Source organism: Octopus bimaculoides, chromosome 11 (genome assembly GCF_046866305.1).
Source record: "Octopus bimaculoides isolate indiv1 chromosome 11, ASM4686630v1, whole genome shotgun sequence".
Taxonomy (NCBI): Eukaryota; Metazoa; Mollusca; class Cephalopoda; order Octopoda; family Octopodidae; genus Octopus; species Octopus bimaculoides.
This window is the reverse complement of record NC_142938.1, coordinates 80,800,661-80,812,939: the sequence shown is the minus strand read 5'-3', so window position 1 is coordinate 80,812,939 and position 12,279 is coordinate 80,800,661. Positions and strand designations below refer to the sequence as shown.

General features: G+C 37.3%; 1 protein-coding gene across 4 annotated transcripts in view; it reads left to right on the top strand.

The window, feature by feature from the left end:
• LOC106868582 (protein PALS1) overlaps positions 1-12,279 on the top strand; it is a 251,847-nt gene that overhangs the window by 227,354 nt on the left and 12,214 nt on the right. For all 4 annotated transcript variants that reach the window (XM_014913909.3, XM_052971945.2, XM_014913912.3 and 1 more), the window contains 3 exons: positions 1,816-1,953; positions 2,655-2,730; positions 7,072-7,157. In XM_014913909.3, the coding sequence (XP_014769395.2) occupies positions 1,816-1,953; positions 2,655-2,730; positions 7,072-7,157 (300 nt within the window). The remainder of the gene's footprint in view (positions 1-1,815; positions 1,954-2,654; positions 2,731-7,071; positions 7,158-12,279) is intronic.

Sequence of the window (12,279 nt, the reverse complement as noted above, 5' to 3'; positions counted from 1 at the left end):
TTTCCATGCTTGCATGGGTCAGATGAAATTTGCTGGGACAGATTTTCCAACCAAGGATTTATCCTTGGCCAGACATGTTTTTCAGGGAGGACGTAAACAAACCAACACCAGTTCTCAAGCAATGCTGGGAGACAAACACACACACACATACACACACACACACATACACATGCACATATGTACAATGAGCTTCTTTCAGTTTCCATCCACCAGATCCACACACAAGGCTTTGGTCAGCCTGGGGTTACAGTAGAAGACACTTGCCCAAGGCGTTGCAGAGTGGGACTGAACTCAAGACCACATGGTTGGGAAGCAAGCTTAGTTTATTAATCCAGTCCCTTTCCTCTCCATTGCCAGACTTCTCTATTCATTCTTCACCATGTTACCATAAATAATATCTCCACTTTTAATTTTTATTTTACAACTTTTGTTGTCTTTTTTTTTTTACATTATTTTTGGAACAACATCATTTGTATTGAGTGGGGGGAGAGGGGGAAGGGATGGAGGGAAGTGGTGCTTTTTCTCTATTTCTACTTTTTCCTCACCCTTTGATATCAACATTCTGCTAATAGAAGAACCATTTGGTAAACTCTTGTAAATGTTCCAATCAGTATGTTGACCGTTTCATGTCAACAGATGTTGGTAGCTGTGTGTGGGTGGGTGGGGTGGGGGTAACACTTGCTTAGTCGTGAATCTCAGTCAACATGTTGAACCTTTCAAGTCCTGAGATGGAGATGGAGAGAGAAAGAGATGGAGAGAGAAAGAAAGAGAGAGAGAGAAAGAGAGAGAGAGAGACATGTAATGGAAATCAATATAGACTTCCCTATTTGCAAACGATTCTGCTGTAAATGTGTCATTTATTATGAAAGGGTTAAATGTGAAATACTCATTAGATTTGCTATGCACAAGCACACAATGTGTGTGTGTGTGTGTGTGTGGTTTCCATGCAAAGGCATAAAGTGCTTGATGCATGCTTGCAATGGAATCTGAAGTCTAAACGCGTGTGTGTGTATGTGGTGAATTTTATTATGAACTCATAACTAATAGTGGTTTGTGTTCAGCTGTCAACCATTCTACATCTTTTATTCACTGATGATGCTTTTGGCTATGATATTGTAATCTTTGTGACCACACTCATACATATATATATATATATATATATATATATATATATACACACGTGTACATAACACTCAAACATATATATAAGTAACACACACATACTCATAAAAATAGATGCATAGCATACAAACACATCTGTTACACATATATGTATATGCGTAACACACTTCTACACATACCTACATACCACCACCATCAGCGTTTTAATGTCCATTCTTCCATGCTTGCATGGGTCAGGTAGAATTCATTGAGACAAATTTTCTACAGCCAGATACCCTTTTTGTTGCCAATTCTCACCTGTTTCCCAGTCAGGTAATTGATTTCCCTGGGTCAGACACGTTTACGTAGAAGATTAGAAACGACGTGTGCTGCTTGTGTGATGGTGACTCTCGTTTACAGCCATCACATGATGTCAAGACAGGAGCAGTGAAAGAGACACACACATGCACACATGCATGCATGCACATGCTTTCACACACACACACGCACACAGTGAGCTTCTTTCAATTTCTGTTTACCATATCCTTTCCCAAAGCTTGGGTCGACGTGCAGCTACAGAAAAAAACACTTGCCCAAGGTGCCACACCATAGAACTGAACCCCAACCCATGTGATTGGGAAGTAAAACCTTTTAACCGCATAGCCATGTGTCTTATACTTGTTATTAAAAACTGTTTCTGCTATTTATTTTCAGAGTTTACTCAAAGTCCACGATCAACTCTCAGGAAACCCAAGATTTTCCGAAGACAAGGAAACTAAAGATTATTCTTTTAAACAGTATGGAGAAGGTGCTGTCCGAATTATTCACTTAGAAAAGACTTCAGAACCGCTGGTAAGTTCATCTACAGCTACGCTTTTTGTTTTTGTGTTTTTGAAATCTGATTTCTGAGAAGCCACAGTTTACTCTTATTCATCTTTGTTCCCCCAAAAGATGGCTCTTGGTTTTAGAAACATTGATGGATGTAGATTTATGGAGAGAATTATAAAATATTATTTATCAAACATAACAACCAGCCTGTCATGTTGGATAGATTAGGGGTCTGCAAACTTGTTTCCTTCTGTTCTTCTCCCTCTGCTTTTCCCCCCTCCTTTTCCTCTTCCTCCAACTCACTCGGCTGGCAGAAATAAGTTTTTACCTGTAATTCAAAAGGTCATACTTGTCACATTGTGTGTTGTACTGAATCACCCTGAGAACCATGTTAAGGTTACGTGTATCTGTGGAGTTCTCAGTGACTCGCATGTGAATATCATGAGCTGGTTGCTCTGTTGATTGGATCAGCTGGAACCCTTGACCTCATAACTGGCAGAGAGTTTTGGTTGTAGGGGACATGGAGGTACATGCTACACAGAATGGGTTTAGTCAGCCATTTAGCTGTTTCTCATTGGTCAAGAGTGTGGCCCATCTGCTGCTAGGGATAGTTAGCCTATGAACAGTTCAAAGTTTTGATTAGCATTTATTCCCAAGTCTTTTATTGCTTTTGTCAATTTATTTCCCACTATTTTGATTGCTTCATTTTTATTATTTCATCCCAGGGTGCTACTGTCAAAAATGAAGGCGAATCTGTGATAATTGCACGCATAGTCAAAGGAGGTGCGGCAGATAAGAGTGGTAAATATATATTTACTTCCTTTGTTTTCCTTCTTCATCACTTTTATCCCCCTCTTTTTTGGCCATCACTTTTAGCCCCCTCTCTTTTGGCTTCCTTCTGTTTCTACTCCACATCTGCTTCATTTCCACCTCTCTCCTCACCAAATTACTTTCATCTTTTCTACAACACATGATCTAAATAGTTTTAGCATTTGAATGATTTTGCTGTGCAACAATGCCTTTAAATTCTGCACTCACAGATTAACAAAATGCTCATTTGTAAGGGCTCCCTTTAAACTAATACTCTTTGTCTCAAGGTCTTATGATCTTTACTCCAAGAAGGAATTAGAAAATTACTATTTTTAAATCTCACAAGAGATATTTAGCAACAGTACTTTGTAGTGAAGATTGTTTGCCAACATAACATGGTAGTCCTGGTTTAGGATGAATGTTGCTGTAATTATTGTGCTGATGAAGAGAAATAACCTGGAAATCGCGATGCACAGATATTGTTTTGAGTTGGGTGGGGCTGCTAGATTCCTCTGTTCAAAAATATAAGGACACAGATCATGTCGTATAGCCAGCTGGAGACGATATCTCCAGGGGTTAAATTACAGCAACATTCATCCTAAACCAGGACTGCCGTGTTATGTTGGCCAATAATCTTTATTCCAAGAAGGAATTAGTCTCCAAGTTATGAAAACATAAAAAAATATTTCAACGCTGTTGCAACCCCTCTTTTATTTTGCTTGAGTTTTGAGCTCAATGTTTTGCTCTGTCCTTTTGATTTACTTTTGTAAAAACTACTCCAGGCTCTACTGTGATTTGTATTTTACTATTTGACTTGTGTTTTATGCTGCTATTTCACAAGGTTTAGCTCTCTTTGTACCCTTGTTGCTTGGCACCAAAAGAAAGTCCAACCAAACGGTCAAACTTTTCATGTTGTGTCGAGGACATCTCACTACCGCTTGTTGTTTTAACCCTAGGTCAAGCTGGATCAAAATGTTCTGTGATCAACTTGCATTCCATCAATGACCATCTCATCTTTTTATATTTCTGGGAATGTTTGTGTTATGTATCTTTTTCTTTAAAACAATAGTAAAATGTAACTGAGGAATAGATTTGGCTGCTATTTCTTGCAAATTTCGGCTCAGCAATGATGTTGAGGCTTTTTCCATTACAATGCTGTAAAATTTTTGAAAGTCATAGAAATTAAAGAATATGAAACCTGATTTGAATGGTTTTTCTAAATAATACATTTATCAACAATTTCTTCATTTATTTATTCCAGATCCTCTTGTGTTACTAACTTAAGGATTGTCTGTCTGCGATATCGTTTCTTTGAATTATTCAATTTACAAAAAAATAACAAACTTTAGTGACCATGGTTTCTCTGTCTGTCTGTCTGTCTATACACATAAATACATATATAAGCACACACACACACACAAATTGACTGTGTTATAAGCATTTGTACTTTAGCAGTCAACTGAGTTAATTTGGCATAAAATTAAGTCATTATTAAACAACAATAACAACAAAAACCAGTCATCTTGATTCATTAAAGATTATTGAAAGAAATTCCATATTATATAAAAAATATTGCTATGAAGAAGCTATTATCTAAACCTTTAACAATTTTTTTTTGTTTCTTTTTTGTGAAGAACCAAATAAAACAGGTAATGTATTTGGTATTTGGTCTTGTTGTTTCTATAGGAAGTTCTGTCTTTCCTTCATACCTTGATTCTTTGAGAAAGATACAGAAATAGTTGGAATATTTTGACATGTCTGGTAATCAATCCAGCAGTGACCTTTTGAAGTGAAGTCGTTATAATTAAAGATGGATATAATTAAAGATGGATATAATTAAAGACAGGAAAATAAGAATATAGTTGTTCTGTTTGATGACTGATAAATAAATAAATACCAAGAAGAGTTCAAAATTCTGGTTTCTTCTGTGTTTAGTTTCCCTTGACAGTTCGGTTTGGATGGAAATTCATAACTGCATCAAGATTAGCTACATTTAGCTCAGTTGTTCCTCTGAGATTTAGGAAGTGTTGTTCTATTCAATCAGTTTGTTGTATATTGATTACTGCTGTGTGGGGGCATTTATAGCTGATTGACTGGGGACCCATAGTTGGTTCGTTGATTGGTTATGTATCCATATTAATGACAGTGAGGAATGTCTTGGGACCATTGATTGGCTGGCTGGCTGGTTTGTTATGCCTCGTTATTTAAGATGATTTAAGATGCATATCTGCGATTATTGTCTGTCTATCTAAGGTAGTGAACTGGCAGAATTGTTAGCGCATCAGACAACGTGTTTAGCAGTATTTCTTTTGGTTCTTCACATTCTGAGTTCAAATCCCACTTACGCCTGTGTTACTTTTCAACCTTTTAGGGTTGATAAAGTACCATTGAAGTACTGGGGTCAATGTTAACTACTTATCCACTTCCTTCAAAATTGTTGACCTTGTCTCAAAATTATATTTTTCAATTATATTCCAATTTTCATCAAAATTTGCAGACAGTTTCCAGCAGTTTCACTAAATGCATTGAGGATATATTTCTAACAAATTCCTTGCCAAATTTCAAATTTCTTTCCTTCTTCCCCCTTCCTTTGCATTGTTTATCTCTTATTGCACCCGTCTTGCCCCCCCCCCCCCGTTGCTTTGTTTCCTTACTCACTCCTTTTGCCCTCCCACTTTCTCATACTTCTTCCCTTACTACTGTCTTCCCCCTCCCATTATATTTCATTACCTTTCTATCCTTCATACTCTGTCTCCCTCTTACTGTCTATATATGCATATGTGTATGTAATGTGTGTATATATATATATATATATATATATATATATATATATATATATATATGTTTGCATGTGTTGATATATATATATATATATATATATATATATATATAAAGCTTATATAATTTGTGTGTGTGTGTGAGTCTGTAACAAGAAGAAACATGTTCTTTCAACTTCAAACTTGATAAACAAGTTGAGGCTTACTTGAGGATGCCAAAGATGTTTTTGTGTAATTAAAATCTTGCTTGTTTTTCATTAGGATTAATCACCAGATATTTCTTCTTGCCTACCTATTTTCTTACATGTCTGTTTGTCTGTCCATCACTCTGTCCACTTCTCTCTGGTCATTCACCTTATTTATACATCAATTCATTTCTTTTTTTTATCTGACAAACTGTATCTCTAACCATTTCTGCCTCCCTGTTTCAATGCGGCTGACTACAATTGGGAGAAGCTTTGACATAATCACTCGGCTGTCAAGAAATAGCAGTCAAATCTCCCTCGTATCACACCCAGTGCTGTGGTTCTCAACCTGTGGTCCGTGGACCCCTGATGGTCTGCAAAGGTAGTTCTGTGGGTCCATGAACTAAATTCAAAATTTCACCCCCCCCCCCCCCCCAAGGACAAGCATATTAATAGGGGTCTGTGAGAAAACTCATTTAAATAAAAGGAGCCCTTGGTAGTGAAAAGGTTGGGGACCACTACCCTAGTGTCTTAAGAAGGTACATTAGGTGGTCTACCCTTTTCTGTCTGTTTGTTGTGGTTGACTAACCAATGGAGGAAGCATTTCCACAGTTACTTAAATGTCAAGAAAAAACAACCAAATCTCCCTCATCTCTTAAAAAGGATACCTGAGATAATGTAGTCTTAGATATACTATGCCTTAAAGACAAACAGGGTGATCCCAGGCTGGAATGCTTTTCATTATGAATCTCTTTATTCAGCACTGACCTAGGGCTAAACAGTAATTGTGTCTCTACATTCCTACTTATCCGCATGTCTCTCTCTCTCTCTCTCTAGGCATTTCTATTTCCTCCCACTTAACTCTCTCTCTACCATCTTATGTTCACTTGCCTGTCTGTCCATTTCTACTTTGTATGTCTGCCTGTCCACTTTTTCTTTTTTTGTTGTCTATTTATGTACCTGTCTATTTGTCTGTCAGTTTTATCTCTGTGTCTTTTTCAATTTGTAATCTCATGTCTCAGAAGAAGAAAAAAAGAAGACATTTTCAGTATTGTTCTAGTAACCTGAATGATGATATTAGAGAGAGAGAGAGAGAGAGAGAGAGACAGACAGACTTATGTACATATATGCTCAGAGAGACATTGACAATGAGATACATGAAGCTAGAGGTACATGCAAACAGAAGCAGACATACAATGAGAGACAAAAAAAGAAAAATATGTAGAGAGAGAGGGGAGGGGGAGAGAGACAGAGAGGGGGGAGAGAGACAGAGAAGAGGAGAGAGACAGAGAGGGGGAGAGAGACAGAGTGTCTAATATGAGAGTTGCTTTTTCCTTTCTGACTTGTTTTTATTTTCTTCTTTAAACCAGGCCTTTTGCATGAAGGGGATGAGATTTTGGAAATAAACCAACACACAATGAAGGGACAGAATGTGGACGATGTGTCAGAATTAATGGTAAGTTGATCTCAATAATCCTCTGCATGGAGATTAACCCCTTGAATACCAATTCACCCGAGACTGCCTCTGGTTCTACAACACTAACTTCCTGATTTTAAGTTGATCTCAATAATCCTCTGCATGGAGATTAACCCCTTGAATACCAATTCACCCGAGACAACACTAACTTCCTGATTTTAAGTTGATCTCAATAATCCTCTGCATGGAGATTAACCCCTTGAATACCAATTCACCCGAGACAACACTAACTTCCTGATTTTAAGTTGATCTCAATAATCCTCTGCATGGAGATTAACCCCTTGAATACCAATTCACCCAAGACTGCCTCTGCTTCTACAACACTAACTTCCTGATTTTAAGCTGATCTCTATAATCCTCTGCATGGAGATTAACCCTTTGAATACCAATTCACCTGAGACTGCCTCTGCTTCTACAACACTGACTTCCTGATTTTAAGCTGATCTCAATTAAAACCTTCCATCAAAATTTCATGGTAATTTCAATTCCAAAGACCCTCTTTATTTTACTGAATTCCTTATTATTTTCAAAACCAATTGAAACAAAAGCAGGATATTTTAACAGGAATATGGTAAGGGAAAGGTAAATAATTAGTCTCTAAGCCCCTATTTATGTAAGTTTAGGGGACAAACATTTAACTGTATATCTAATTACATATGACGGTAATGTTTCTTAACATAGGCACAAGGAGGAGTGGGGTAGTTGAGTACTTTGATCCCTATACTTGATTGGTACTTTATTTCATCCCTGAAGGACGAAAGACAGTCAACCAGAGTAGGATTTGAACTCAGAGCATAAATACTACTCTAATGCTTCTTCTAATCTGCCATTCTTTGATATTGTTTCTAGCATAGGTACAAAGCCCTAAATTTGGGTAGGGTGGGAGTTTAAAGACACTACTTCATACCAGCAAACCACCAACAACAACAACAGTAGTTACACACTTTCCTCTCAAGCCAAAAGTGGAGCATCTATGTCCGTTTGACCAGTTAAAAATGGTAGCTACATTGCCCTCAAATCATTGCTTACCATTTTTAAAGAAGTAATGACCATTAGATAGTGTAGTCTTCAAAACATACTGTACCTGAGGGAATGAAGAATAAGTTAAAAAAGGAGGCGGGATGGGCTAGACTGGAAAGTCTTTTATTACTGCTGATGAATCAAGGCAGACCTGGAAACAAGCCACAAAAGCAACAATAACAACAACATGTCTCTTTAAATGAGTTGCTGCATTCCTCACTATAGTAATATGGTGAGGTGTGCAGTAGCTGAAAGAAAGAATTGGTATTCCTTTTAAAGTGTTGGCACTCTATAGATTTTAGGTTCTTTTACCACCACCACCACCATCATCATCATCAATATCTCTATATCCACATTTCCAAGCTGGTATGGGATGGACAGGTCATTATGACCTGCGCCAGTTCTTTTTCAGAAGTTACTGTCCTCCTAGATATGTCAAAAGACCACTTCTCAGTTAAAACCTTCCGTTTCTTTTAATCCCATGGTTTCATGCTGAGACCTTCTTCCTAGCACCAACCACTTTACCAGGTGTACTGGATGTATTTTATCATGGAACCAGCACCAGGAAGGTTTTCATGTCTTCTGACAGACAAAGGGATAATCTCAACCCTACATTGTCTCCATTCACCTGTCAATTGCTTTGTTGAGTACATCCAGTGCATTTAAAGGGGCACCCTCACCAACAGGGTGACTAGAAGAGGGAGCGGGCAGTGAAAGGTAATACTTTCACCTTAAGGTGACAGTGTCAGGTAATAAAGGTAATATAATTGTTGTTGTTGTTTACTGTCAGGTCATCAGCCTGCATTGAACAGACTGAAACTGAAAAGCATTTCACCCATGACCACTCCATCTGTTTGTTTAAATCTGTATTGTCCAACAGGTTCATTCTTTTCCCTTGTTTAAGATTGTGGAGGTTGTGATTTAAGGGAGATTCAGTTGTTTTTTCTAGCAAATCATGAGTAATAATAGTTTCTCAATTCGGCATGATGCCAACTGGCCCTTGTATTAGACTAGTGTGTCATTTTGTCAACCCCTGAAAGGACGAAAGCAAAGTTGACTTTGGTAGGATTTTGAACTTGGCATGGAAAGGTGGGGAAGAACTGGTGCAAGGCATTTTTTTCCAAGCTCTAGGTTCATTACAACTCCTCAGAAAAGGATAAAAAGAGGGGACAGAAAAAAAAAAAAAATCAAGCATAAGTTGAGTAAAGAAAGACAGCAATGAATGCTAGAATTGCAGGATAAAAGACGAAGACAAAAAAAAAACCATAAAAGAGTTATAAAGAGGAAAGGTTACACAGGTTCATCAGGAGTAGAATTGGTAAATTCCTGGAAGCATGGAATCTTTGAAGGATGTAGTACGTTGACAGTTGACAAATGGCATGGCTAATTCATTCTTTGCTTTGACAATTCTGTGTGAAATATGTGGAAATTCTTTCCAATGGCTTGTGATGTTAGTTATGCAGAGTGGTGATGATGATGCTGGCAATAATAGTGATGATGATGATGATGGTTCAACATTGTCACCATGAAAGTATCAGACTGGTATGAATCTATTTCATTCCTTTATAATGTATTTAGTTTTGCCGTTGCTGTTCTTCTCCCGTTTAACTCCTGTAGAGTTCTTATCGACCATATTAATCATATATTGTAGAACTTTCTCTGAAATTCTTTTAACTTTGGATGAGAATGGTAATCCATCTTCAGTTTATAGTCCCTTGCTGATCAGAATGATTTGTTTTGTAACCTCAAAAGATGTTTATTTGTTTTTATTGTTGCAGTTGTTGTTGTTATCTTATATATATTTATTTATTCAATCTATGTTGATTGGTTATTTTGCTCTTGGAAGCTGTCTTGGAGATAGTTATAGCTTTGATTTCCCATTGGAATTCTGTGACAAATCTCTTTGTACTCTTTGATCTATGTATATATTTTTTTAAATATTCATCAATATGTTGTTATTGTATATATTATTATTATTATTATTATTAAAGAAATTGGTTTCTGTTAAAACGGGTTGCTATCAATGGCACTATTTGTTAGGTGGCTTCTTTGAAAAATTCTGTTTGGCAAAAATGTTTTGATTAACTCTTTCTTAACCCTATTTGCAATGCAATATACTGTATGTTTTGATTAATTTTCATAATAATGCCGACTTTAAAGGAATTTAATAAAATAACCAAATTTTTGCCTTATTAAGTTGATGTTTAGAACTTAACCGATAGAAATTATGCTGGAAAATTTTAATTTGAATATGAACAGTTTAGAATGAGAGTTTTTGTGTTGTAGAACCAAGAATGGTCTCGAGTTGGAACCAAAAGGGTGGAAACTGTAGATTAGTATTCTCTGTTTCTCTCTCCCTTTTTTTTTGTTGTGTGTGTGGTGGGGGTGCATCCATTTCACATTTTGTTTCTCTCTGTTGTGGTACGGAACAGCAGGAAGACTCTGTAGTCTTTACTTTTATTTTATTGCTTCTTCTTGAGGATGGAATCAGCAGTGTAACGAAAAAAGATATTTGAGTTAAAGACATAGATGACTCCCCACCCCCCATATTGGTGGGGGTGATGATGTTGTTTAACCACTGGCTAACCTCAATTGAGTAAACTGATTAAAGGTGTTACGACTATGATTATCCTATCTTTTTAGAGTTTACCTTCAGAACACATTATGTGAGGTGTTCTTTTTTAAAGAAGGCAGAATGTAATTTATGGGGTATTTGGCTGCTATGTCTAGCAGGTTGAGTGACCGTGCAGAATCTCTCTTATTAATTTGGCTTTATGTATTCTGTTGATGGTATTGTCTCTATTGTAGTATGAAAGAGGGAAAGAGGGAGAGAAAGGGCAAAAGAGAGATGGGAATAGGGAGAGAGACATAGAGAAAGAAAAGTGGGGGAGGGGGGGGTCTGGTAAACAAAAACAAAGGTGAGAAGGGGGTATATCCTTGTTGTCTTTTTACTAGCTTCAGTTGTTGGATTGTGGCCATACTGGAGCGCCGATTAGCCATGCCCTGAAATGACTGATTAGCCATGCATTGAAGGGCTGAGTAGTTAAATAAATTATCCCCTGGACTTGTTTCTGCTTTTTAAATCTGGTAGTTGTTCTGTTGGTTACTTTCGCTAAACCAGTAAGTTACGGAGACGTAAACAAACCAATATCAGTTGTCGGGCAGAAGGAACACACACACACACACACACACACACACACACGTTGGGCTTCTTTCAGTTTCCATCTCCCAAATCCATTTACAAAGCTTTTGTTGGCCTAAGGCTGTAATAACAGACACTTTTCCAAGGTGCCATGCAGTGGGACTGAACCTGAAACCATGTGGTTTGGTAGCTTACCACACAGCCATGCCTGCATCTTTGTTGATTCGTCTGTAGAATTTAGATGGAGAGGATGATTAGGACAGTGTATGGAGGGGGTGGTTTCATTATGGCCCTTAAACAAGTCTTTATATTTAGTCATTGTGAATATGAAAATAAAAATAGCCCTTGGCCGTAACTAGGTTTAGTGGGTCACCATAAAAAAAACTCAGCCCTAAGTATGTCAAAACTTAATTGATTTGGTAGAGTTGTTTCCTTTAACAAGTTCATTGACTCTGGCTGGTAATTACATGATATTAAATAAAATGGCTCAATCTGGAATTGAAACTACGTCATAGACTTGGCTTTCCAAGAACTTCTTTCCTGTTTAGAGTCCTAGCCTAACATGAGAGTGAGTTAGCCTCTATATGCTTGCTCAGTTTGCTAGAAATAGCAACTGAAACTCTCTCATGCCACATCTTATTGTCTGCAATATAAAATATGTTGGACAGTTTTGTTCACGATATGCTACGACTGAATATAAAACAAAAAATATGGGATGGTCATGCCTAGAATAACCTTTTGATCACACATCTATCTACTCTGTCAGTGCTGACAGAGTAGACCCAGGGCTAAAGAACAAAGCACTCAAGATATTTATTATATCATTAACTGTGATATTATGATAAAGTGTCCAACTTGCAGAATTGTTAGCATAGCAGACAAAATTCTTAGTGGCATTTCGTCAGTTCAAATTCCCCTGGGGTCACCTTTACCTTTCAT